General features: G+C 39.1%; 8 protein-coding genes across 8 annotated transcripts; 4 read left to right on the forward strand and 4 right to left on the reverse strand.

The window, feature by feature from the left end:
• Positions 1-285: 285 nt before the first annotated feature.
• Positions 286-4,515, reverse strand: L201_001756 (uncharacterized protein; the record flags this gene model as incomplete). The annotated part of the gene is made up of 17 exons (XM_066217543.1): positions 286-327; positions 393-643; positions 712-861; positions 929-1,590; positions 1,653-1,756; positions 1,825-2,001; positions 2,055-2,173; positions 2,236-2,703; positions 2,756-2,827; positions 2,893-3,355; positions 3,414-3,481; positions 3,539-3,609; positions 3,661-3,764; positions 3,830-3,941; positions 4,011-4,165; positions 4,236-4,353; positions 4,430-4,515. The coding sequence occupies 17 exons, from the start codon at positions 4,513-4,515 to the stop codon at positions 286-288; spliced, it is 3,222 nt and encodes a 1,073-aa protein (XP_066073640.1).
• A 374-nt stretch (positions 4,516-4,889) lies between these two features.
• L201_001757 (uncharacterized protein) lies at positions 4,890-5,557 on the forward strand (the record flags this gene model as incomplete). The annotated part of the gene is made up of 3 exons (XM_066217544.1): positions 4,890-5,055; positions 5,133-5,355; positions 5,509-5,557. 3 exons carry the CDS (start codon positions 4,890-4,892, stop codon positions 5,555-5,557), a joined length of 438 nt encoding a protein of 145 aa, XP_066073641.1.
• Positions 5,558-5,673: 116 nt separating this feature from the next.
• On the reverse strand, positions 5,674-7,914 carry L201_001758 (uncharacterized protein; the record flags this gene model as incomplete). The annotated part of the gene is made up of 10 exons (XM_066217545.1): positions 5,674-5,814; positions 5,910-6,260; positions 6,338-6,408; positions 6,496-6,690; positions 6,768-6,852; positions 6,987-7,124; positions 7,195-7,507; positions 7,581-7,636; positions 7,692-7,717; positions 7,800-7,914. 10 exons carry the CDS (start codon positions 7,912-7,914, stop codon positions 5,674-5,676), a joined length of 1,491 nt encoding a protein of 496 aa, XP_066073642.1.
• A 439-nt stretch (positions 7,915-8,353) lies between these two features.
• On the forward strand, positions 8,354-11,001 carry L201_001759 (uncharacterized protein; the record flags this gene model as incomplete). The annotated part of the gene is made up of 11 exons (XM_066217546.1): positions 8,354-8,419; positions 8,540-8,574; positions 8,697-8,760; positions 8,826-8,914; positions 8,972-9,044; positions 9,112-9,363; positions 9,446-9,725; positions 9,780-9,924; positions 9,998-10,293; positions 10,373-10,575; positions 10,645-11,001. The coding sequence occupies 11 exons, from the start codon at positions 8,354-8,356 to the stop codon at positions 10,999-11,001; spliced, it is 1,860 nt and encodes a 619-aa protein (XP_066073643.1).
• Positions 11,002-11,506: 505 nt separating this feature from the next.
• Positions 11,507-12,248, reverse strand: L201_001760 (uncharacterized protein; the record flags this gene model as incomplete). Its single annotated transcript, XM_066217547.1, has 3 exons — positions 11,507-11,896; positions 11,966-12,039; positions 12,131-12,248. The coding sequence occupies 3 exons, from the start codon at positions 12,246-12,248 to the stop codon at positions 11,507-11,509; spliced, it is 582 nt and encodes a 193-aa protein (XP_066073644.1).
• Positions 12,249-12,671: 423 nt separating this feature from the next.
• Positions 12,672-15,222, forward strand: L201_001761 (uncharacterized protein; the record flags this gene model as incomplete). The annotated part of the gene is made up of 7 exons (XM_066217548.1): positions 12,672-12,792; positions 12,906-13,003; positions 13,144-13,381; positions 13,485-13,760; positions 14,101-14,246; positions 14,308-14,950; positions 15,041-15,222. 7 exons carry the CDS (start codon positions 12,672-12,674, stop codon positions 15,220-15,222), a joined length of 1,704 nt encoding a protein of 567 aa, XP_066073645.1.
• Positions 15,223-15,847: 625 nt separating this feature from the next.
• Positions 15,848-17,283, forward strand: L201_001762 (uncharacterized protein; the record flags this gene model as incomplete). Its single annotated transcript, XM_066217549.1, has 6 exons — positions 15,848-16,027; positions 16,236-16,312; positions 16,413-16,445; positions 16,550-16,587; positions 16,671-16,986; positions 17,094-17,283. 6 exons carry the CDS (start codon positions 15,848-15,850, stop codon positions 17,281-17,283), a joined length of 834 nt encoding a protein of 277 aa, XP_066073646.1.
• A 466-nt stretch (positions 17,284-17,749) lies between these two features.
• Positions 17,750-23,537, reverse strand: L201_001763 (uncharacterized protein; the record flags this gene model as incomplete). Its single annotated transcript, XM_066217550.1, has 25 exons — positions 17,750-17,887; positions 17,963-18,217; positions 18,301-18,540; positions 18,627-18,735; positions 18,798-18,942; positions 19,017-19,068; positions 19,130-19,264; positions 19,329-19,455; positions 19,521-19,723; positions 19,785-19,952; positions 20,009-20,126; positions 20,195-20,526; positions 20,586-20,722; positions 20,774-20,843; positions 20,902-21,112; positions 21,187-21,282; positions 21,341-21,405; positions 21,461-21,609; positions 21,666-22,038; positions 22,097-22,177; positions 22,241-22,367; positions 22,503-22,819; positions 22,933-23,023; positions 23,099-23,205; positions 23,430-23,537. The coding sequence occupies 25 exons, from the start codon at positions 23,535-23,537 to the stop codon at positions 17,750-17,752; spliced, it is 3,954 nt and encodes a 1,317-aa protein (XP_066073647.1).
• Positions 23,538-24,050: the final 513 nt, after the last annotated feature.

Consider the following 24,050-nt stretch of genomic DNA (forward strand, 5'->3'; position numbering starts at 1 on the left):
AAAGGATAGTCAGCCATCTTGATTTCCGGAAGAATATTAATGTCGCTCTTTTGACGAGTATGAGAGGCGGGATGATCAATTTCTCCTCTTCTTCCATTTATACGTTTCAGTGGAATTGAGCTAGGAAGCGGTAAGGTTGTGGTACCACACTATGGGGTCCGATTTTTGGTGTAAGTTCCAGTCGTTAGTAACAAGCGTAAATTATAGCAACATGCATACAAGCTGGTCTTAGTGATAACGAGGCAACTGGGTCCAAATTCCCAGTGATGTAAGGGGTACAGCAATCTATTCCACTTCCATTTCGTCAGGACTCATGGTTTCCTGTACCTATGTCAAATGGGTTAATGAGCCTTGAAACACCCTTAGTACCGACGGCTGAAGAGGATACGCACATTACTTTCCTCTAGTATACCACCTCGGTGTTCTACAGTTTCTTCTTCCTCATCTTCATCATCCTGTTGAGTTTCCTCATAATCACCTTCAGTTTCAGTCGAAACGAAAGAATCGGCCGTTGACTTAGGCAAAGGTGCAGGTGCTGGTCGTTGAGTTACACCTGCACCAAACAAGGTAGTTTGCTTTCCTGTACCATTAGCTTCTTTACCTTTTACTGCTCCTTTCGATGACATTTTCGATTTAGTTGGAGCTATTTAACAATCCCAGTAAGTCAGTCTATACACCGTATTGATGGTAGCCTTTCTTGATCTGACTTACCTTTAGATACACCACTTGAATTGATATCATCTACTCTATCAAAGAAACTAGTTGATTTGACTTGATCTAACGGCTTTGTGCCAGGAGAAGGTTTCGCGAATGGATTAGAGCCTAAAGCTTTCTTTGCGAATGGATTCTTGGGTGCAGCATCTATAGGGAAAACACAGATCAGTCAGTTCGGATTCGGAAGTTCGATGCGAATGGAGGTACAACTTACTGGGCACCGTGAAAGGGAATTCATCATTTTTCTTCTTTGGTGGCGGTACTATAAATCCTTCATTCTCTTCATCGTCCAATTTCCTCCTTTTAGCTACAGGTGATAATGCTTGAGGAGTTTCCTCCACCAAATCAGGTGCTGGAGTGGCAGATTCACTTTCAGTACCTGGTGTTTCAGGTATATAAGTTGTTTGAGGTAAATTAGAAACTGGTGTAGCATCTCTATTCACCCCTCCGAAAGATCTTCTTGCACCTCCCGAACGTGGCGCGAAATCACTTGTAAATCCTTTAGATGTTGAACTGTTACCATTTGTGCTGGATGACGCTATTGGTAAAGTCGAAGGAGCATATTCGGATATTCTAGGTTTGTTCTTTCTTTCTCTCTTTCTCCTTTCCTTCTCTGTCTTTACACCAACAATACGTTCTTGTAATCCAGGTAGATGATAGAAAGCAGCTACTTTCGCTGCTGCTTCTATTGTTCCTGTATTGTGCATGAGTCTAGCAACGTCTAATGCACGCTGCAGGTTATCGGCTTTACAAGCTATCTGTACCAGTTGAAGATATTCTTTGTCAAGTGCAACCTCTTTCTCTCTGACGAGGTATTCAACATCAGGATCGACGGAATCTATCAAAGTGGAAAGGGTAAGATGACCTCGAACGAGACTTCGATTGGGATAGTTAGCTGTGTTTTTCACCCTTGACTCGGAAAGAACCAGCTAACTCACCTCTCTTCGAGTTTACCCTGTTGATTATCCATATTTAGGAGAGGCATGTGCATCTCAACTTCTTGTATCAAGGGACGTGGGAACCATGGATCTTTTTCGATGCCCTATTCAATAGATAAATGTCAGCTATAAGTTTACGACGAGGACTTCGGATGCGAGAATGAGTAATTACCTTCAGTATTATGCAGGAGAAATGAGTAGACGTTACTCCGACAGGCCAGTAATTCTCTTGTCTACCTTCTCTTTGCAAGGAAGTGGTATCTAGAAGAGGTATCCATCTTGCTTGACCTGGTCTTCGATACCTATCGAGGGTTGAAAGCAGTCCTGCAGAATCATATACTGCTGGAACCTATGGTAAGTCAGGTCAGTATCAAGGAGAAGTATTTTCAGTGTGCCACTTACACTATCTGACGTAAACCCAAGCCATCTCAGCGTTACTTTTTTCGGTAGTGGTACTCTTCCTTCTTGCAGTATTTCAAATATATCCAGATCCAATAATGAATATCGCAGATTTTGACAACCTATGACAATTTGCTTGAGTGTCAGCTTACATCTTCCCACAAAATCGTTGAGCTGAACTTACCATCCAAACTCGTTCCACCTTCTCTATGCACAACTATAACCTTATCTTTCCCAGCAGCCATGGAAACGACATCTTCACCTAATCTCCAGACGTATCTTTGCAATCCACTGGCAGTCAAGAATCTGACATATCCTTTACTGGTAGCTACAATCACACTTCCTAAACCACCTTCTGCATTTGATCCTCCACCAGCAGCTACAGCTATAGCATCTTCACCAGGTAGAAGGGATACTGACCAATCCGATTGGGATGCCCATGAATCGTAAGGTCTATAGTATACTGTTGAAGGTGAATCCGCTTCTGATTTTGAAGCATACACTATACCTTGTTCACCTAATGACGCTATGGAATACTTGTTGTGGTCTTGAAAATGATATCCCCTTCTAGCTGATTTATCGTGGAATTCAACATTTACCACATTGTGCGTTTCTTGATCTGTTACATCGATTACACCGATCATGTTAAAGGCTAATGACGAAGTCAGCTGGAGGACCGCGAGATTGGAGTCCTTTCAGCTTACCCAGATATCTCTTCTTGTTCCTAAATTCTGTACTTCCGGGTGTAAATGACGCTTGCGCTTTGGTTACATTGACTGAAAATGCATGTCAACTGTCTGTGTGATACTACCACGGTCGCATCTTAGATAGCTGAACTTACCGACTTCTGTCCTTCCAGATCCCCATTTTCTTTCTTCATCATCTTTACCATATCCAGTAGGTTTACCATCTTCATCATCCACGATCCAACCATCATCACCGAACAAATCGTTATCATTATCATTATCATCTAAATCTTCACCTTTTTCTTCCATATCAATCTCATCTTCACCAAATTCATCATCTAACAATTTATCCAATTTTTTAGCTTCTTCCTTTTCTGTACTATATGGATTAGGTAAACCTGACGGTATGGGATTTGTCCATCTGTGGAACGATCCATCCAACGATGTATATGCTATCAAGTTGGATTTAGGTGAAAAACACAATCCTGATATGACCCCTTCAGAGTTCGTATGTTTCGCTATTACTTGACGTGTATCGGCTGACCAGATGTATATGGTTTGAGATGATGATGATGCAAGATATTTTCCGTTTGGAGACCAAGCGAGTTCTCCAATAGGCTATAACAAACATGATAAGCTGAGGCTCGTGAGGAAACGCTTCAGCAAGGTCACTTACTGCTTTTGGTCCGTCGTGCGTAAAGGTAGTCTGCTTACTCCATCCCTCTCTGCTGATTATACCGATGTCTACGATGTTCGATCCTATCAGCAGATACTTCTACGGTAAAGCGCTAGGATACGTACCGTTCGTCCTCGTAGGCACCGCAAAATAGTTCCCAGCAGGGTGCCACTGAGCGTAACAAGATGTATTCGACCTGAAAGAGGAAGTCAGCTTACTACGCTTGGAGAGAGAGACTGTAGCTTACTCCGATTCGCTTGTACCGATAACTCCTTCCATGATCTTCAAGCATATAGGTGCACTTCCAGTCGTATCATACACCTTCAACTTTCCATCACATGACGCGGTTGTCTGTAACGAAGATTCAAATCAGCTAGATTCTCCTGCGACAATCGAGCGTCGATTAGCTGACTCACGAGGTATTTACCACTTGGATCCCAAGTAGCTGATCTAACTGATTTATTGTTATCGGATAACAAGGATACTTTAGTTGTATCGTTTACGTTGACAATTTTGACTAACAAGTCGCTAAAGCAGGTAAATCAAACTATCAGCTAAATTCGTGGGATTTTAGATAGCTGAATGAGATGGACTTACTCGCTACAAACAGCAACCCTTTCTCCTAAATTATCTACACTGACCCATCTTATAGGTACACCAGAACTTCTAGTTAAAAAACCGGTGAACTCATTTTGAGGGTAAGAGAATATCCGAGCTATATTGTCTTCTGAAGCTGTTATAAGATTGCTCTTCTACAATTGGTCGAATAATCTCAGGTAAGCTATCATCTCAGGCAAGAAAATTCTAGACAAGGTAGCTTACGGAACAAGTTAATGAAGTTACAGCGTCTGTATGATTATCATGAAAACCAGGTTCGGAATCAGGTTGATCTGCTTTATGTATTCTGACTAAACAATCTGAACCTCCAGTAAATATGGTTCTATTCCGACGAATTTACCGTATCAGCTGATTTAACCCATTCTTGAAGCAGAACGGTGTGGAACAGCTGAACTTACGCTCCATCAGGTGAAAAGCAAACTCTTGTCACACCGCTCAAGTGACATGGTATAGACGTGATCGAATCTGGTGATGCTTCTGCCATCTTGTCTGTTTCTTATATTAACGAAGACGATCTGCCAGAAGCGTAATAAAACAAACAGTTAAATTGTTATACTTCGCGAAAAGGTTGAAAGTGAAAGTAATGTTCTGTGACAATTGATTTCTCTTGACGCGTCGCATTGATTTATCGCGTCAAAGACGATGGTCAAGCCAACTGACTGATAAGGAACCATCAACACGTGGGTGCCATCGATCTGATATAAATCCACGTCACTCTACGATTTGATCTGACTTTACGTTGTTCAGAAGTTGAAAGTTGTCTTTAGCTGAAAGAAAGTTGAACATTTCGTTGTTTTTGAGATCAATTACAGACTACCTATAGTCAACACCTGAATCATCGCATACACATCCTACAATATGTCTCTCATCACTGTAGTACCCAGAGTAGCATCTCGAACAATCTTTCAGCAGATACCCCGAATAAACGTTGCACAATTTTCGAGTTCTTCATCTTTCTCAGCCGCTTCTGCATCTTCGTCGTCCTCCGCATCATCAGTCAAACCAAAGTCGAAATCATCAAAAGGTATGTTCAAATGAACTCAGATGTACGACAATATGTATTAGGCATAAACTAATCGTATCGTTATATATTTCCAATAGTTGTATCATCAGTACCAGCAGGAACGACATTAACGGGATTATCGATATTAAAAGATAAATCTGATCCAGTAGCTTTAGAAGATGATCAATATCCACCATGGTTATGGACATTGCTGGAAGATACTTCAAAAGCACATAAACTAGCTGAAAATCAAGTTGAATTGTCGAAAGAAGGTGAACAGAGCTTTGATGTGAATAAGGAGAAAAGGAAATTGAAGAATTTGTAAGTTGATCATTCTCTTTTGACATTGATGTTATCACTATTCCAATAGTAAAATCTCAACTTCATGAGAACACAGTCTGTTCAGTGACATAGAGGACTTTCTCGAAAGATCACAAGCTAATCCAAGATTGTATCCATTTTCTGGATGATTAGGAATAGGGAAAAAATCAAAGCATCCAATTACTTGAAATCTACTACATAGTTCTCATAACGAAACCCATCATGAAGTAATATACAACAGAAATAAAGAAAAAATTGTTCTTGGGTAGCAAGCTTTAGTTAACAGAAACCTGCTCTACATATGCTTCACGAGAACGATCATCCCAAGAACAAAATCGCTTTTCCAGCTATGCTTGTACTATTACTACTATCCAATTGAGCAATATTATTTGAGCCTACAGCAGCTATGAATTCTTTGATCTCTTGGTACATTGAATCTTGGTTTCTGAATTCTAGCATCTAAACACGCAGTTTGAGTAACACATGAATATCAGCATCTTGTCATTAGGTATCAAAAACGAGATTCAATCAGTAGGGGAATCGTCGAAACTCACGTCTATAGGTACTAATTTACCTCCTTTACCTGTAAATTTATTTCTACCCATTAGCAATAAAACATTTCCCAATTTTTCGTTTGATATTTCAGATGGTTCTTCAAATCCTGGTGGTGTAGGATTTGGCCAATTTGATGGTGCCTCTTCTTCTGATTCTTCGTCTGAATCGATCATATCGCTTGCACTGTCCGTCTTTTTGTCCTGTTGTTTGTTTCTGCTTTCATCAATTGTAGCGCTGTCGTCAAGATGTGGTTGGGAAGATTCAATCTGATTAAATGGGAAATAACCTGTAGGATGCGATATAAGGAAAGATTCCAATTTTGTATCTAATGAGTGAAATATGTTTTTTTCCTAATATCATAGTCACAAAAACATATATTTTCAATTCAACGAAATTGATGAACGAATAGCAAAGAGCTTATACTCACTGGATCAAGTAATTCTGATGGTGAATATTCGGATTTATATTTCATTTTTTGACAATCAGGTATCCAATAGCCTATTTTGTTTGGATACGATAATCATGAGTGAAATTCAGTTTGTTATCTGGTATAAGTCGATCCATAATCATACGTCAAAAACTTACCCATATAAACCCATTTCATACCCTCTACACCCTTTGCTTTCATTCTTCTAGCCAGAGAAATCTCATACAAAGCTGAAAGTTTACCTAAACTTGCCCATGCCCAATCAGGGTGCCAGATGAAATATACACTACTAACGCATGAAGGTAATATATCTATTACAGATATACCTATAACTCTGGAATCGACTTTGTACACTGTATGATCGGGATAAGTTCCGACATCGACAACTTGTCAATTAACAGAATATAAGGAATATAAAATGTCGACTTACGTAGATGATATTGTCCATAATCTTTAGGTAACTTGCCATTTTGAATTTCATTTTCGACGTTTTCAGAGTATTTTATTGGCGTTTTCTATGTTCACATAAGGGATCAGTAGCTACAACAGCAAGTTTGGACGGTGAGAGAACAGTAGGGATTTGGGGAAGTGAAATGTAAGGGATGAAGCGAAACAGCTTGAACGTTACGGGCTCTACAGATGAACTTACAACTAAAGTATTTCCACATAAGAACCTATCAAACCCTCTCATCGTGACTTTGTCAGGTTTATCTTTATGTACTGCAACTTGATACGATTTGTACAATTCAAAAGTTTCCGTTGTCGCTTTAGCAGGAACAAGTCGAGTCTATAGTCATGTAAGGAAAAGATCAGTACGGCTTACTTTCAGATTATGTACACAAGGGCAGGTATCTCACCTCGAACTTGTGAGCCAGACGATCTTCTTCTCCCTTATCTATACACCGAACCTCGAAGGTATGCAAATCATCTATTAAATCGTTCTTCTGCGAAACGTTACTTTTCCCCTTTCCTTTTCCTTCCCGTTTTCTTTTGCTTTTTTGTTTATCCATATTTACATCTGTAATAGTTGATGATTCACCTGGCTTCTGGCCTGTCTCTAAATATCTGTTAAACCGATTTATGACTTGACGATGTTTCTTATTCCCTTTAAAATCGTTTACATTTAGCCGAATCGTATACTGCGGACAACAAGTCCGAGCCATATCGGGGCTATGTACACAATTGGCAGTATGAGCTCGCTATGAGCTATGATGACTGACAGATCATACAGGTTTATGCTCACTGGTATATATAATCACCAGATCTTCTCCATCCTCTGTCAATGAGTAGCTGATAAAACTGTACCGCATATTAGCTAATTTTACTGGGTTCACTTCCCGACAAATCCACATACATCAGGTGTCATCTGCTCGGTGATCACTGATGATAATTGAAAATTTAGCTTCTGTCTGACCATACCTAGCTATAAGTGAAAAGATCATCGATCAGGCAACCCACTCACTGCCATATTTAGAGGACGTTTTGCCTCTACTCCTTTCACCTGAAGGCGAGCAATATCCACAAGTACCAGATGAGTAGCCATATGGCGTAAGTAGTGTTGGTGATACAGTTGTCATGTCTTTGTGATTGGTGATAGCAGACCTTGTTATTGAGTCCCGAAACTTTTCATTTGGCTTATATGCTTGTATAATTGTTCAATTTATCTAATCACCTTTCATCAACTTGAGCTGATAACAGAACATCTTTTGTCCATCGACCTTTATCGCGCTCAACATTACGTATAGATCAGTGCCTGAAGCTCGGACCCCCCCTTGAAGCGGCATCCCACGTGTTCGCAACGTCATTCATAGCCATAAATAGGAATGTGCGTAGAGGTGGAGGTGGATCGGTTGTTTTCGTTGTCATGTCTGCGTCGCTAGTATCTCATAGTGTGGGAATCTTGAGAAATATTCAGCAATATCGAGCAGGATATATAAATAGCATCTCTTTGTTACATCTTTCATCTTCTTCTTCATCCTTTATACCCATCATACACATAGAACAAACATATACAATATGTCAGAAACAATAGCTTTTTCGCAATACGTCGTTGAAAGATTGAAGCAAGCTGGAGTTAAGCAGGTATATCTCACTTCCGTCTTTCGTCCTCCCTTCGTCCAGTTTTTGCTAACATTCGACTGGTTTTTTCTCCTCTTCTTCACTACAACTCTTATCTCTCCATCTGCTATTGTCAACGCATAGATATTCGGAGTTCCGGGTGACTTCAATCTTGGTGAGTGAATCCCGTGGACATGAAGAAACGCTAGAGATATTGCTGACCATCGTTTCTCGTTCCAGAATTGCAAGTTCCCTCGGCCAGCGATCTGCGCTAAGATTTTGGAGCTGACTGATATTACAGGCTTGACTATATCGAAAATGATCCTGATATCGAATGGGTCGGAAATGCCAACGAGTTGAACGCTGTAAGGCTAAACTAATTGAGATCCATTCTATTAGCAGCTTGAAAAGCTAATATCGATCCTGATAGGCATACGCTGCAGATGGTTATGCTAGAGTTAAAGGAGGATTGGCTGTAATCATCACTACTTTCGGTGTAGGAGAACTCTCAGCACTTTGGTGAGCTATATAAACACGGACTTCGAGGCGTAGCTGACTTGAGGTGATGATAATCAGTGGTATCGCTGGTGCTCTTGCTGAACGAGTCCCAGTATTACACATCGTCGGTGCTCCAAGTACCAAATTGCAAGTGAGTGCTCGCTAAAACACACGTACTACAACGCCACCACAACCTGCTCACAAATACATATGTATAGTCCAACGAATCACTGTTACACCATACTTTGAACCTCCCAGGGTCATTCACTACTTTCTCTACCATGTCAGCACCATTATCATGCTCTCAAGCATTACTCAACGAAATCGAACCTAAAACACCTAGTTCTTGGACTGATGCCTTTGATAAAACATTAAGAGATGTACTCGAACAATGTAGACCAGGTTATGTTGAAATTCCTACAGATGCTGTACATGCTAAAGTTTCCGCAGCGGGGTTAAAGGAGCAACTCGTAAGCTTTGTTCGACTTTGATACGTTGATTACTGCATTTTCAACAAACATATCCTGATGTATAACTGAACCGAAACTTCAGCCTACCACTCACGCTGCGCCACCTCCGGAATCCATAGCAGCATCCGTCTCACCCCAAGAATCACAAGCTTCAGCGACTAGTGCTCTTGCTTCTGCAGCTACCTTAGCTCCACCCAAAGCACCTTCCGACGAGGTAACGGCACATGTCGTAGACGAAATTGCTCAACGATTCAAGAAAGCTACCAAGCCCGTCATTCTTGTTGATGCTTGTGCAGGTAGATTCGGTATGGCTAGTGTAGTCAGAAAGCTTGTCGAAGAATGCGGTATTCGATTCTTTGAAAGTAAGTCTGCTTCGAGATGATACAGATCCATTTTAGCTGATTTTTACATTATAGCACCTATGGGTAAGAGTTTACTTGATGAGCACCATCCTCTCTTTGGAGGTTGTTACGCCGGTGCAAACTCTCTTCCAGCTGTAAGGAAGGAAGTTGAAGCAGCCGATTTTGTACTTTACGTTGGTGCTTTGAAGAGTGATTTCAAGTGAGTTATCAGTCAATATTCATTGAAACATGTTGCACAAGATATTCCTCTAATTGGTTCATCAACATTACAGTTCTGGTTCATTCTCTGTCAATATTGATCCTAAAATCACTATTGAATTGCATTCGTTCACTACCACTATCGGATATGCAGCTTACCCTACAACTGATATTCGACATGTTCTACCTGAATTGCTTCCAGCTTTCAGAGAAGTCGTTCAATCTAGAGCAGGCTCACCTGCCAATGGTGAGAGTGCCGAACAAAAGATCAAGACTGGTAGAGTCGAAGGTACAATACCAGAACCAAAAGGCCAAGAGATCAAGCACGAATGGTTATGGCCTAGAGTTGGTAAATGGTTCGCTGATACCGGTAAGCGAAAACTTTCATTTTGTTAATTCCAAGAGTGACAACAAGGGATGATAAATGACATTGGTTCTCCGAACGACAGATATCATCCTTACCGAAACTGGTACTTCATCTTTCGGATTGACTAACGTCCTTTTACCTTCCCACTCAACTTACATTGCTCAAATCCTTTGGGGTGCTATTGGTTGGTCGGTGGGTGCCTGTTTAGGTGCTGCAATGGCTGCTCAAGAGGATGACAGAAACAGAAGAACCGTTTTGTTCGTTGGTGACGGTTCTTTACAATTAGTGAGTATGGTCTCACGGCTCGATAGGGTAGTACAATGACATGAACACTGCTAATCAAACATCGCATAGACCCTACAAGAGATTGGTACAATGCTGAGAAGAGGTGTACACCCATATTTATTCGTTATCAACAATGATGGTTACGAAATTGAAAGACAAATCCATGGAGTTACAGCGAAATACAATGATATCCAATTATACGACCATCAATTACTATTACCTTTCTTAGCTGGTAAAAGCTGTAAAACACCTTATCAATCTTATGCTATCAAGACTCCCGATGAACTCAACAAGCTATTAGAAGACAAAGAGTTTAATGTCCCTGATAGACTTAGACTTATTGAAGTTTATATGCCTAGAGGTGATGCTCCAGAAGGTTTAGTCAGACAAGCTAAATTAACTGCTGAAGCTAACAGTCGACTTTAAGTAAGATCATACGGATAGGTCTAACTCAGAAAAGGAAAAAAAACGAAGAATTTGAGATTCTACGTAATGTACGAAAAAGAAAATCGTGTCTACAATGCTAGACGCTTAGCTAAAAAATGAGGAAAGGAAATGTTTATAGAAGTGCTAAATCAATATTATGCATATCAAAATGTATATACCACGAATGCTATTTAATATCTATCTGGCAATTTCATCCCAATCAATCTCCACGTTGAAAACGCAATTTCCCAATTGGCAAATATGTCATTTGTCAAGTCCAAGATTGAATCACCTTTTTGGAGAAGCATGATTTTGCGTCTGAGCACCCGTGGTCGAATATTTCTTCACGAGACGTGTGAGTTGTCAAGGACCAGCGATCTCAAGGTATCGGGTGTGCCTATAGAATTAAATGCTGTGAAAGAGCGTAACCAGCTTCTTCGACATCCCTCCTGGGATAATGGGGAATGTAAAGTATTTTGGAATTTAACACCCCAAACACAGAATCCTATTCATCAGGTATATCACTTGGTTTCTTTATACCTTTTGATATCTTATAATAAACGACAGTCGAATCAGGAGTAACGATTGATGTATATATAGTTTCTTTATCTAACATTATTTGATCTTGATTTTCTTTTTCATTCTCTTCTTGATTATCCTGCATTTGCATTTGTGTATCATCGTTGATATTCATATTCAAATCTTGCGATTCGTTTATACTCGATTGTATCTGGATTTGTGATTTCAAATCGTCTATCGTAGGTGCTAGTTTTTGAAATGGTTTTTCTAAATTTTCAATTTCTAATTTTGATAAAGCATTAAATATTGATTTTAATGATGATGGTTTTAATGATGTTGTATGTATAGGTAATGGTAATACAGCTCTCAAAGGATCCTATGAGGAAGATACACAAGCTTGAGCGCATGAGAGAGGAAGCAATATCATGCTCGTGAATATACTGACAGATTTATTTTTATGCCCTATCAGAACTACCCATCCTCCTAACTCCATCAAACGAGTATCTATCCATCCAACAGCTATCATTTTCGAAACGTAATTTATTAGCAATCATTTCGAGAATCTTCCTTAATTTTATCTTAAATAAAACCTATGGGAAAAGCCACTTACATAGAGTCAAGTCATATATAGTATTCAACAAAGCGCCAGCTTGAATAGGGTATTTCTCAAGATAAGGTAATAAAAACGCAGGCGGAGTCGTTTTTGAGGTTGAATTCGGGACTACCATTTTGGTTTGGCTATGAGTCTCTTTGTATCTGTGATGAATTGAGATGTTACTGTGCCGTTGTAAGAAGATTGATTGTAGGTATTCTAATTCTAATCAATCGTAGGTGTTAGCGTATGTCAGCTTGTCATTGAAGATGGTTTAGAAATTTCAGAACAAGAAGATTACAGATTACAGATCCGGCTATTATACGAGGGTGATATTAAGCGTATTTGGTCCCTCCCTTTAACGATCCTTCTCACACGCTGCTTCACTCAGTCTGATACCCTTAAATCCTAAATATCCTTACACTATAGCTATATCTATCTCTTGATTTTGTACTCTCACTCTCCCTTATCAGTGAGCACTAGGTCGATATACAAAATAACTCGACATACATACTTACCCACTCCTACGTAAACAAATATTATCTATCATACAGCAATAATGGCCGAAGAAGAAGTCGACTGGGAAGATGATCTTGGATTAGGTGCTCAACCTGGTAATGGTATAGCCAAAGACGAAGATGATGCTATTTCGTTAGATGGTAACGATGCAGTCGTTGAAGGTGAGTGATTGCTTTGCTCTGTTGTTCTCTCTACCTCACAGATAGTCTACGCTTCCACTTGCGACTTCTACCTTTTGAGATAGAATGATTGACACATTCTGAACTCAATACAGCTACTGGAAAAAATGAATCTTCACGATCAAATAGTAATCAACCTCCTAGTGGACCTAGAAAAGGTGCAGATGAGCAAAAACCTCAAAGTAATTCTGAAGTTGAACAGGCAAGTCTTAGCAATATATTCTAATTTACCCATACGCACACATACATATATATGTGTGTTTAGCAAAAGAGGCGAATTTAGATCTAACTCTTATATTTGGTTTTCATTTTTGTTGTTTCTGTTTCCATTAGAACGCTGCCGCTGCTGAAGGTAACGATAACAATGGTGGATCATCACCACTTCCACCTGGATGGACAGCTATAATGTCAAAATCACATAATAGACATTTCTTTTATCATAAAGAAACTAATACCACAGTTTGGGATAAACCTTCTGTTTCAACCAATAAAGAAGGTAAAGATGATCCAAGTTCACCTCCTTTAATTACTGAAGATGTTAAACCTAAGGATGATTCAAATACAAGATCAGGTGAATATCTACCTCTGTTTCAGAAGAATCCGAATTTGAATCTCAAATTCACATCAAACAATGTAATCAAGTGATAAATAACTGATGGTTAAATATAATATAGCTAATACAGGTGATAATAAAGATCAACGTGTACGTGGTATCGAAACTAAACCGCATTATGACAAATATTGGGCACAAAGAGATCAAAGTTATCAAGCTCAAACTCAAGCTCATCATCAAGCTAATCAAGAAAAAAGAAGACCAAGAGAATCTTCACCTCCTTCAGGTTACAGAAATAATAATTACAATAATGATAGATATAATAATAACCAAGGTGACAGAGAATATAAAAGATTCAAAGGTGGGGATGAACCCAGATCTGGAAATAACTTTAGACGTACGTTATTCTTTGCACATCATCTATGGAGTTAGATCCACCTTGTTTTCTCTCAAAAGTTGTTTGTGCCAATATCGAAGCTCAGCCATAGAGGCATGGTAAGCAGTACTGCAGAACTTGTTAGAATCGTTAAAATTGGTTATTCCTTCTGACATTGAAGGTAACGAACGGATCATAGCTTAGATCGTATAAAGGCGTTAGAAGACTAGATGGTTATTGATTCTTTATCTTACACATCATCTCGTTATTTGAATTATTTTAGAAAACTCTCTGCGAATTTAGGTTCAAATATGGATATCAGCTTACATTGACGATCAAAATACCTTTTCATATATTTTAGGACAAGAATCTTACAACGCTAAATATGACAATAATCGAGGTCAAGAGAAAGATTTCCCCAAACCCCTTGCCCAAACACCTGTGGTTCAAAGTGATGATGTCAGGACTAAACCTTACAACGGAGCTTTTGTTCCTCCTGTAGTCAAAGTAAGCATTAGTAATGGTAAATGCAAGATCCGATCAAGAAACTGATCAGATCAAATCGCAGCATTTCAACCCGAACCATCCTGCTGGATCACGATCACCTCCTCCCGCTAGCGCTACCGTTCCTTCAAGAAGAGCTGTCCCATCAGATAAGCCACTTACAGGAAAATACCCTAGGGATTACAATAAAGGTTATCAATCGAATTACAACAAGGATGACAATTACAGGAAACCTAATTACCATCGACAAGATTCTGCTCCATACGATTCAAGAGGATCTAGGCCTCCTCCAGGAGGTGATGTTGATGAAGCTGAATTGGAAAGAGCAAAAATCAGAGACGAAGCTAGAAAAGCTCAGGAAAAACTTGAATTTCTTAAAGAAGCTGAAGCTAGATTGGAGAGAGAAATGAGTGAAAAGAAAGGTAATGATAACAAGAGAGAAGCTTATCAATCTAGAGGTCCTTCTTCTGGGGATTACCAAGATTCCAGAAAACCTTATACACCTAGAGATAGAGATTCCAGACCTTCTTCACCACCACCACCACCATCAAGCTCAAGATATGATAGAGGTGGGGATAATGATAAATATGGCGATAACAACTATCGTAACAATAATTATAATAAACCATACTATAACAATAATAGAGGCGGATATGATAATGGTCGATCAAGTAGAGGTGGTTATGACAATGGTAGATCATCAAGAGGTGGATATGGACATGAACATGGTCAACCACAATATGGGAATAAATCTTATGTTAGAGCTGGTTATGATAACCGATCTTCTCATAATCAAGGTAATCGTGGATACGATAATAGATCCTCCAATCATAGATCAAATTCACCTTCGAGACCTAACTCACCACCTCCACCCGGATCTTCATCAAAATATCAAGAACGACGATCGAATGACAGAGATGATAGAGAACCTACAAGAGATTTAGCTAGTAGAATTGGTAGTGGAAGTCAAAGATCTTAATATGATATAGATGTGGTGCTGGGCTAGGCATAGGTGATCATAATCGGAGGCAAGTGAAATTGGGAGGATATAGTGCACCAATATGTCAGGTGAAGTTATATTCCCAAAGGCAGTGAAGGGCAGATGCAGGTGAAGGGATGGAAGCTTGTACACGGTGATGAAAATGTAAAATCAAATTTTATTAGTTATCTATATTATGCAAATTTTTGGGAAATCTGTGCGAGTCTGCTTGTCTTGATGTTCCCCTTGTCCGTCTCATGTGGAAAACAAGCCAGTAACTTGCCTACCATAGTATCGTTCAAGGTAAATTGCTTGAGGATGCATGAGATGAATGACGGGATCAATTTTTTTCTCTTAGATGCAATGGACGCGTTGTTACGTACGTTGTTGATTCGGAGGTTTCCTGCGAATGATGTGAAAGATAGGGGATGTAGTAGTAATATCATTGTTTTTAAGTATACATTAACGCTTAAACATCAGTGAAAATACTTTCTAATCACCTTTAAGAATCTGATCAATTTCTACAAACTGATACAGTGACATAATCAGCCGCCTTCCCTATACTGCCAATCGAATCAGCTACACTTCCAACTTTATCTATCGAGAGACCAGGACTACAGCAACAATGTCCAATCCAATCTTACCTTTATCAGGACCTAGTTCTATATATTCAGGAAGAGGCGCAGGAGGAATGGATAGAAAACCAAGTTCAGTTGAATGGGCAACATTAAATGTAGATATGAATGACGGTAGATCAAGAGGATTACCTTTAATTTTAAGGAGATTAACTAAATTTAGAAGTATGGTAAGTCTTACGTTAAATTCTTTCGACTATAATGAACCGCTTTAGAATGCGATGGTATTAAATATACATCATGTCTGTGAGGAATCATGAACTGAAAGAGAGACGAAGATAGAAGGACTGTGATTGTGATTGAAGAAAAAAAAAATCCATCTCATATAGAAGTATGACACTTATATTATCCTTTTTGTTTGTAAAAAACATTAAATAGGATTTCGAACTTGCTTTTTGGCAATTAACATATCTAGTCGTAGCACCTAGAAGAGTGTATAAGCAGACGTATCACCAGTAAGTATTTTTCTTTGAACGTAGACAAAGTGAATCCCTTTCCATGATGGAAAATACTACATACTGACATACTTCCTTCGTCGTTGTTCGTCATTTATAGTAAGCAGACTAAGAACCAATGGGCTCGTGACGAGTAAGTTGTCATCCGTAATGTAAACCTCCTTCACTCAAGATATATGAAAGATCGTTGTGGGTTGATCGATTTGAATTGACATCTTTATCTATCGAAAATTATAGCCCAGCAATGTTACTTCTAATAGCTGGATGTTTAGCAGGTAGGTCAAGGTCAATTCGCCCATCTATTATAAAATGGAATCGATATACTAACCAGATACGTTGTTTAACGATCTTTTATTAGTTGCTGGAGTATCATGGTCAATATTATATAAATATAGTATAACAGAAACGATATCAACAATATTATTAATGATATTCCGTGATTTCCTCTTATCTTCATTAATTATAGCATTTTTATTTTATATAATTTCCAATAAATTACTAGTATCAACTTTAGCAGCAACAACAGGTGTATTAGATAATAAAGTTGAATTTTCATATTCATTTGATGTAGCTGTAAATTCATTTTTCCCTTGGTTTTTATCAATTTATATTGGTTTATTGCCTTTATCAACTATCGTAGTTAAATCAAATTGGATTTGTTTATGGGTTGGAAAGTGAGTATTTATCTCTATTTCTTACTCAAACTCAATTCTTTCTCTTTTAAATCCCAAAGCAACTCTACTGATATACTGATTTCATTAATCTTATCATGACAAAATAGTACTCTATTTTTAATAGCTTCAGTTCAATATATTTACGTTACATATTTAGGTTACGCTGCATTACCTTTTATAAATAGATCTGAATTTTTATTATCACCTTTATTACCTATTTTTGGTGGTTATTTATTAAGTTTATTAGGTTTCAATATATCGAAATTCGTTTTAGATTTTTATTTTGGTATTCAGTGAAAAAGGTGATGGAGAATACCAATATAGGAAACGATAATTACAAGAACAATTGAACATTGTTATTTATTTAGCTCTGATGGATATAATTGATCACAGCGATGAAGTGCGATGTGGAGAATCTGATATTCAGAGACAAATATTTAGTGAAATGAGAGCCAGAAGAATACAAACGATTGATCAGATGGTATCATTTGGTAGTTGGTATGGAATAGAGATATTAATCATGTAAAGAAGCAGAATAACCTCATGCACTTGTAGCAAATATTTGGTATCAACTTAGCGTTCACATTTATTCACGTACGATGGAGATCATTTGAATTTACAAAAATGACCATGATTTACACATAGCCAATACATGAGATACATGGAGATAGATAAACCCAAATGTTATTATATAAAAATTATAGTACAACGAATGATGAAAGTAAATTATCCGGGCTTGCAAAGCCTAATCCCAATTTCATGACTAATCGTCCAAATCAGTCAAATCAGATTCTTCACCATCTTTCATAACTTCATCTTCCTCCTCTTCATCTGGATCAGGTTTCTTGGATTTAGGTTTTTTACTCTTCTTTTTACCTGCCACAGCACGTTTCGCTTTTGTCTATATGCATAAGAACGAAAATTGTAGTTAGTCAATTATGTTGACAAACCAAGGCAGAGGCACGAATAAACTAACCTTAGCACCTCTTTTTCCACCTCTGCCTATTACGGCTTCTGCTTCATCTGCTTCACTCTCGTTTGCAGAAGATTCTTCCTCGTCTTCGTCGTCATCTTCAGACCCGCTGTCATCTTCGTCTTCGTCTTCATCTTCTTCATCACTTTCTTCTACTCTTCTTTTCTTTTTTGGTTTTCTTTTCGTTTTGGTTGTAGATGATGACTTTCGTTTGGTAGTTGTTCCGGGCGATGTATCCTTATCAATAACAACCTTTTTCTGTGATAGTCGAATTCGTCTATTCATCAGCTTGATTCTGTAGACCCGATGTGCTCAGATCAACGGCTAATTGGGAGACTTACAGTAGTTTGAGCAGATATAGGATTAATACTTCTTTTACCTAAAGTTTTAGCCCAATTTCTCATTTCTTCACTCAAATATTGAGCCCTCTGAGCTTTTTGTTTATCTTCAGGATTATCTGCATGATGCAATATATCACTTGGGAATTTCACTTTACCAGGATATACGGGTATTGGCCATGCGTGCTTTTCAGAGCGGTTTTTGATGATTACTTCCGTTAATTCAGCTAGAGTCCATAATGGCTAGATAATTCACGAATCAGTATATCAGTGTCTTTGCTAGCTTTACTGATGAGATCAGATATAGTGGAGCTAGATCAACAACTTACTTTACTGTCACCGACTCGATCTCTAAATCCTTTCAATCCCTGAGCAATATAATACAGTAAACCGATGTTATCCCTATGAGCTACAGAATCAAGGTACATCTCAATGAACCTGTGTATGATTGATTATTAGCTAGTTTCCTTTGTTACTGAAACCCGCAGACCTCAACTTGCCTAGCGGTATCCTTTAAGTTCTGTTCATCAAGAGTATCCTCTGTGCCTTCTGCAACTTCTGGGTCATTCAAACGTACATCAGGATGATGAGCTAAGAAGTGCAATAATCTTGCTAGAGGCATTTCGATTCTTTCGATTTTTTCAGCTGTTGAAGGTATATTGTATGGATCAGCGATACATACTCAGAGTGAGGTCTTTGCCACCAAATAGTGTACATACATTGAGGGGAATTAGCACAGGCCGCAACAATTTTTTGCATGATAAGTCGACCCTATTTATGCCAATCAGTTCGTGTGTCATAAAACTTAGACACAGGCAAAGCATATACGTACAGCTGCGACATTTTCGGCATCAGGATCCATAGCGAGCATTACTGGGGTTATATTCCATTTAGGTGATAATCTTTGGGTTGGAACGACCTGACCAAGTTTGCGCAAATATAAGTGTCGAACCATATAACAAGGGTCCTTTTCCCAAGAGTTAGCATCATAAATCGTCTGTTGAGCGTATGATCAAGCAGAAAATACTTACTTGTAAAACTCCAACCACCATATCAAACTGACTATGACGAGCAAGAGCTTTGTCGTAAGTTCTAACTCTTGCCAGTTTGAGCAAGCATGTTGATGTCCTCAAACGAAGATGACACCTTGCTCCTCCACTAGCGTAGAATGCAGTCAGCTTGTCTAATATTACAGAGTACCGAATTCGAATTGAGGCACCCACCCTTCTCGAGTATTTTCGTTAACCATACCCTCGTTCTCTAATGTACTGTTGAAGAGTTTGAGCACTGGTAAAAGGATCTGCTCTGCAGTTGGCTCTCTCGAGAAAGCAAGACAACGATGTGTGAGGAATTTCAAGGCGGATATTTTGGCTCGATCGAGAGGTTCAAGGGTATCTTCTTCTACCCATTCATCACCGCTCTCGTCCTATGAAAGAGTTTCATCAGCGATAACTCATGTAGGGAGTTTGAAAGGTAATCTGACTTACATCTGCAGAAGGAGAAGGCGCATTCAGAATATCATCCAGGATGAATTTCATGATATCGTCACTCTTGGCTTCAACTGACTGGGGCCGTATAAGAGCAAGTTCGGTGAGAGCTTTGAGATGTGTAAGAAGTTGAATAGGATCGGCTTTTTGGAAGCCTTTAATAATACTCTGTATAGTGCATTTATATCAGTGATTCTGTTGTCAAAGTTCACAAGATCACTTACATTGACAAGATTATCACAAGCTTCAGGCTCTTTACTTCTGGCTAAAAATCGGACGGCAAATTTGGCTTGTCTTGGTGTACCTTCGATAGCAATAGTAGTGGCTTTTTCGACCGGTCGACTATTCGATAATCGGATTAGTGAAGATCCTTTCCAGTCTTCCTGTTTTCGTGAATAATGGGAACCTACCGCTCTGTAGGTGTTACATCTGGAATGATCTTACAGACCCCTCCGAGTGCCTGTAGTGCCACTTCTACAAGTGTATCGTTCTTCTTGTCCATCATTGCAAGTACCAGCTGAGCGGTATGTGATTTGAACATGGGTAATCCATCTTTTGCCAAAATGCCCAGTATTTTGGCAGCTGCAGTTGAAGATGCTTCCGATTCAGGTTTCTGAACTCTACGTATCAAAGGTGGTATCGAAGATTGGTTAACGATGTTCCAAGCTGATGCTTCTACGAGGGAGGTGATAGTGTCAAGAATCCCATCGTGACCTTGATGCACTCTTCGAAGTAGTTCATTCTGAAACGCAAACATCAGCTGATAGGTTTTCATTCAGTATTGAATCACTCTCAACCTACCTTAGACTTAATGATCAAACCCAAATTAGATTGTATGTCTACACAGGTCTTGTATAGCTTAAATAACCGGGATTCATTTGCAGCTGCGAATTCGTGTAAATCTCGCTTTGCTTTCTCCGCATCGCCAAAGTATGATCCTACGAAGACTCATCAATATCGCCACAACCATTCATGTACTGTTTACTCACTTGCTATGGCATCGATGATAAAGTTTAATCTTGCTTTGACGTCTTGGCCGCCATCTGCAATGACTCCCCCCTATAAGTATTGGAGTGTCAGCATTGTCTCGCTATTATCGGTGAGTAGGTCAATTTACATTATAGTCTTCACAAGTCTGTACAAAGGCCATAAATGGTGAATTGCCCTTGGCGTAGTCGACCAAACCAGTTGCTTTTCTCAAAGCCATTAAGGCATCCTCATTCAGCCTTGAGGTTACAGACAGTAATCTGTCTACCCAAGCTTGCTCATCCTCCGCATTCTGCGGTAGAGGGAGAATAGCGGACTTGAAAACTGAAGTAAGCTGACATCTAAATGCATCGTAACAGTGGAAATATTTAGCGAAATATGGACAATTACACGGCTAGGCAATTCGGCAACTCACCTAGCATCTAAAGATGTACTTCCTCTACATCCATTGAGTAGTATAGCTTCTGGTATCCAAGCGAATTGTTTTGTTGCGTCCGGATTGTTGGACTCGCTATAACATCAGGTTATTAAGAATTCGATGGCAAATGGTGATGGTGATTCCCACTCACATTTCGGAATAGGCCAAATTCCACAACTTGGTAAGAGCATTGGCGGCTTCGGCTCTTACACTCAACTGCACAAAACGTACAAATTAGCTCTAATATAATTATATTGGACCACTAACTCACTTTCTTATCAGCCAGTCTTCCTCCTACGACCTGCAAAGTGTGTGCGTCGAGGTGATGTAAGGCCGTCTCGTAGTCTAATGATCCGATGACTTTACACAAAGCTGCCCGAACTCGGTCGTCAGAGTCTTCGACTCGTTCGATCAAGCATTCTATACAGCATTGGACGTTAGCAATGCCCAGCATCATTGCTTTTATTATCACTTACTCTGTAATTCAGCTCGCACCTCTGGGTGATTTGTGAATACGCCTTTGGTACCTTCTATCCAGGTCAATCTTACATTGGTGTTTTTATCAATTCTTCTACTTAACCATGATCTCCAAGCAGAAGGGAACCGTTTAGAAGGGTCTTCAGCTCCTGGACGTTGTGAGAAAATGGAACCTAGCGTCTTTACCGATAACTGCCTCAATGATGTTTCTTCAGATACTCTGAGGTTATCCTCCAAAAGAGGAACAACATTAAGGAGAAGATCGGGACAGAATTTGTAGATGGTCAAAAGGAGTTTGTGTGATTCTTCAAGGATCTGAAGATCATTTTGGGAAGAGTCACGGCCATGGGTAGATTGAATCTCGGAGAAATGCTACATTATGTGTATTAGCGTCGACTCATTACGTGTAGCCCGAAATGAGTTGACTTACAGCATAGATCGGTCGCTTCAATTTATCAGCCACCTGGTTGCAAACGTCTACGGTAAGTTGAAAGGAAAGGACTTCAGGTCTCTGCAAAGTATTTTATCAGTAAGCTATATCGTAGCAAAACCAGATGGCCTTCAGGTCGCTTACAGTTGCGTAATTTTCGAATTGATTGATCAAGCAATCCATGACACCTTGAGGTAAAGAACTTGATTCTTCGATCAATGCGACAAGTATATCTCGGAGATATCGGATGAGAGTTTTGTTCATATCGGGCCTAGAAAAGGGAATGTTTATCAGCTTCTGATCCTTAACGAGTTTTTTTCGTGGCATCTATTCTGTTTATGCCTGTCTTGTTACCGTCACAAACGCCTGCCCATCATGTGTCCTCGTCAACTAGCTATAAACTCACCTTATTATCTCCATAAAACCAGTAAAAAACCCTTCCATCAAAGTATCTGAGTCCGGTACATCACAAACCAGGACAACACTTTTGATAGTAGCTAAACTTTCAATTAAATGATAATATTCTGTATAATATGGTATATCAGTTAATCTATTGGTTTGTAAGGCTTGTGACTGTGATGCAGATTGTTTTTGTGATGAGGTTTGTTGAGATTCATTATTCAGTATATTTGATTTATTCCTACTAATCTGTAATGGTTGTGTGGATGTAGTTGATAACTTTAGGTTGGTCGTTATTTGAACAAGGAAGAAATTGAAAATATCCTATGTAGAATCCGTACATTTTGAGTCAGCTCTACATAGAACAGGATGAAGATAGATGGACATTCATTGATGGAAAAGCTGTATATCTGAAACAAGTCGAAAAGTTGACTTACCCTCAATTGGGATTCGGAATAAGGTGCATCAGGTGCATATAACCTTAACAGATCAGCTAAACAGCATGCTGCATATGCTTTAACTCCTCGACTATGATATTTTTGCCATCATATGTCAGCTTTGAGCTGGTCCTTTGCTCAGGTACAAGGTTGTCTGCAAGCTTACTCTTTGTGATGTAAAATAGTATCTTTGATTAATGGTTTCCTTACAGGATCCATAGACTTGATTTCTACTGCATCTTGTTCTAAAGATGCTAATTTCTGATGCAAAGTCTACATAGATAGGCGAAGACGGTTGGTAGTCAGTAACTGATTGGAATTATATGTATACTATAAACAGTAGCTGTATTCGAAAATCGTTATTCCTCCTTTCCTTCTCTCAAGTGTTCCGTACCTAATCAACTTTGTTATCGTTCCGGTTTGCCTTTACTTGATAACTTGCCCTCTTTCCTACAAGATTCGACTTTTCCAATAAGTTGTAAAGATTATATACCCACCTTGATCCGTTTCAATAAGGCATCAGTCGTTTCCCTTTTACCAGCTTGAATCAAAGGTTCTTTGAAATCCAATTTCGCCAAAGTTTGAGTTCGAGATGGTCTAGCCATCGTGAATAGCGATTATTGTCCTCTGTTCGTTTATTGCTGATCTCAAGGGTGTATTTCGATGAGGTACTGTGAACTCGTGCTGAGAACGATGATAGCCCAAGTAAGATGAAGATGATGAATCAAAAGCTTGAGGTTGGAAAGAAGTAAGAGGTTGAGGAAGGAAGAGTGAAAATGATTTGATCGGTTGACATCACCTTTGCATCATGTTCATTACCTTTCAAACCCTTTTACGACGCGTCTCACACAACATACAACATGAAATACCCGCGACTCTTTTTCCCTTTTTCTCTCATTTTGTACTGAATTATTATTAATATTCCCGACCGTCAGCATATCACGTGATAATGTAATGTTCAAGACGCGTATCAACCAGCAAGTATATACAGCTAGTAGGTGTCATCGTAATAGCCACCCAGATAAAGCTAAGAGGGTTTGATTATATCTTGATGGCTTTTTCTTCGATTTCTTCTCTATGATTTATCCTACGCCTTCATTGACTTTTGCATTATAAAT

The sequence above is a fragment of the Kwoniella dendrophila genome, chromosome 2 (genome assembly GCF_036810415.1).
Source record: "Kwoniella dendrophila CBS 6074 chromosome 2, complete sequence".
Taxonomy (NCBI): Eukaryota; Fungi; Basidiomycota; class Tremellomycetes; order Tremellales; family Cryptococcaceae; genus Kwoniella; species Kwoniella dendrophila.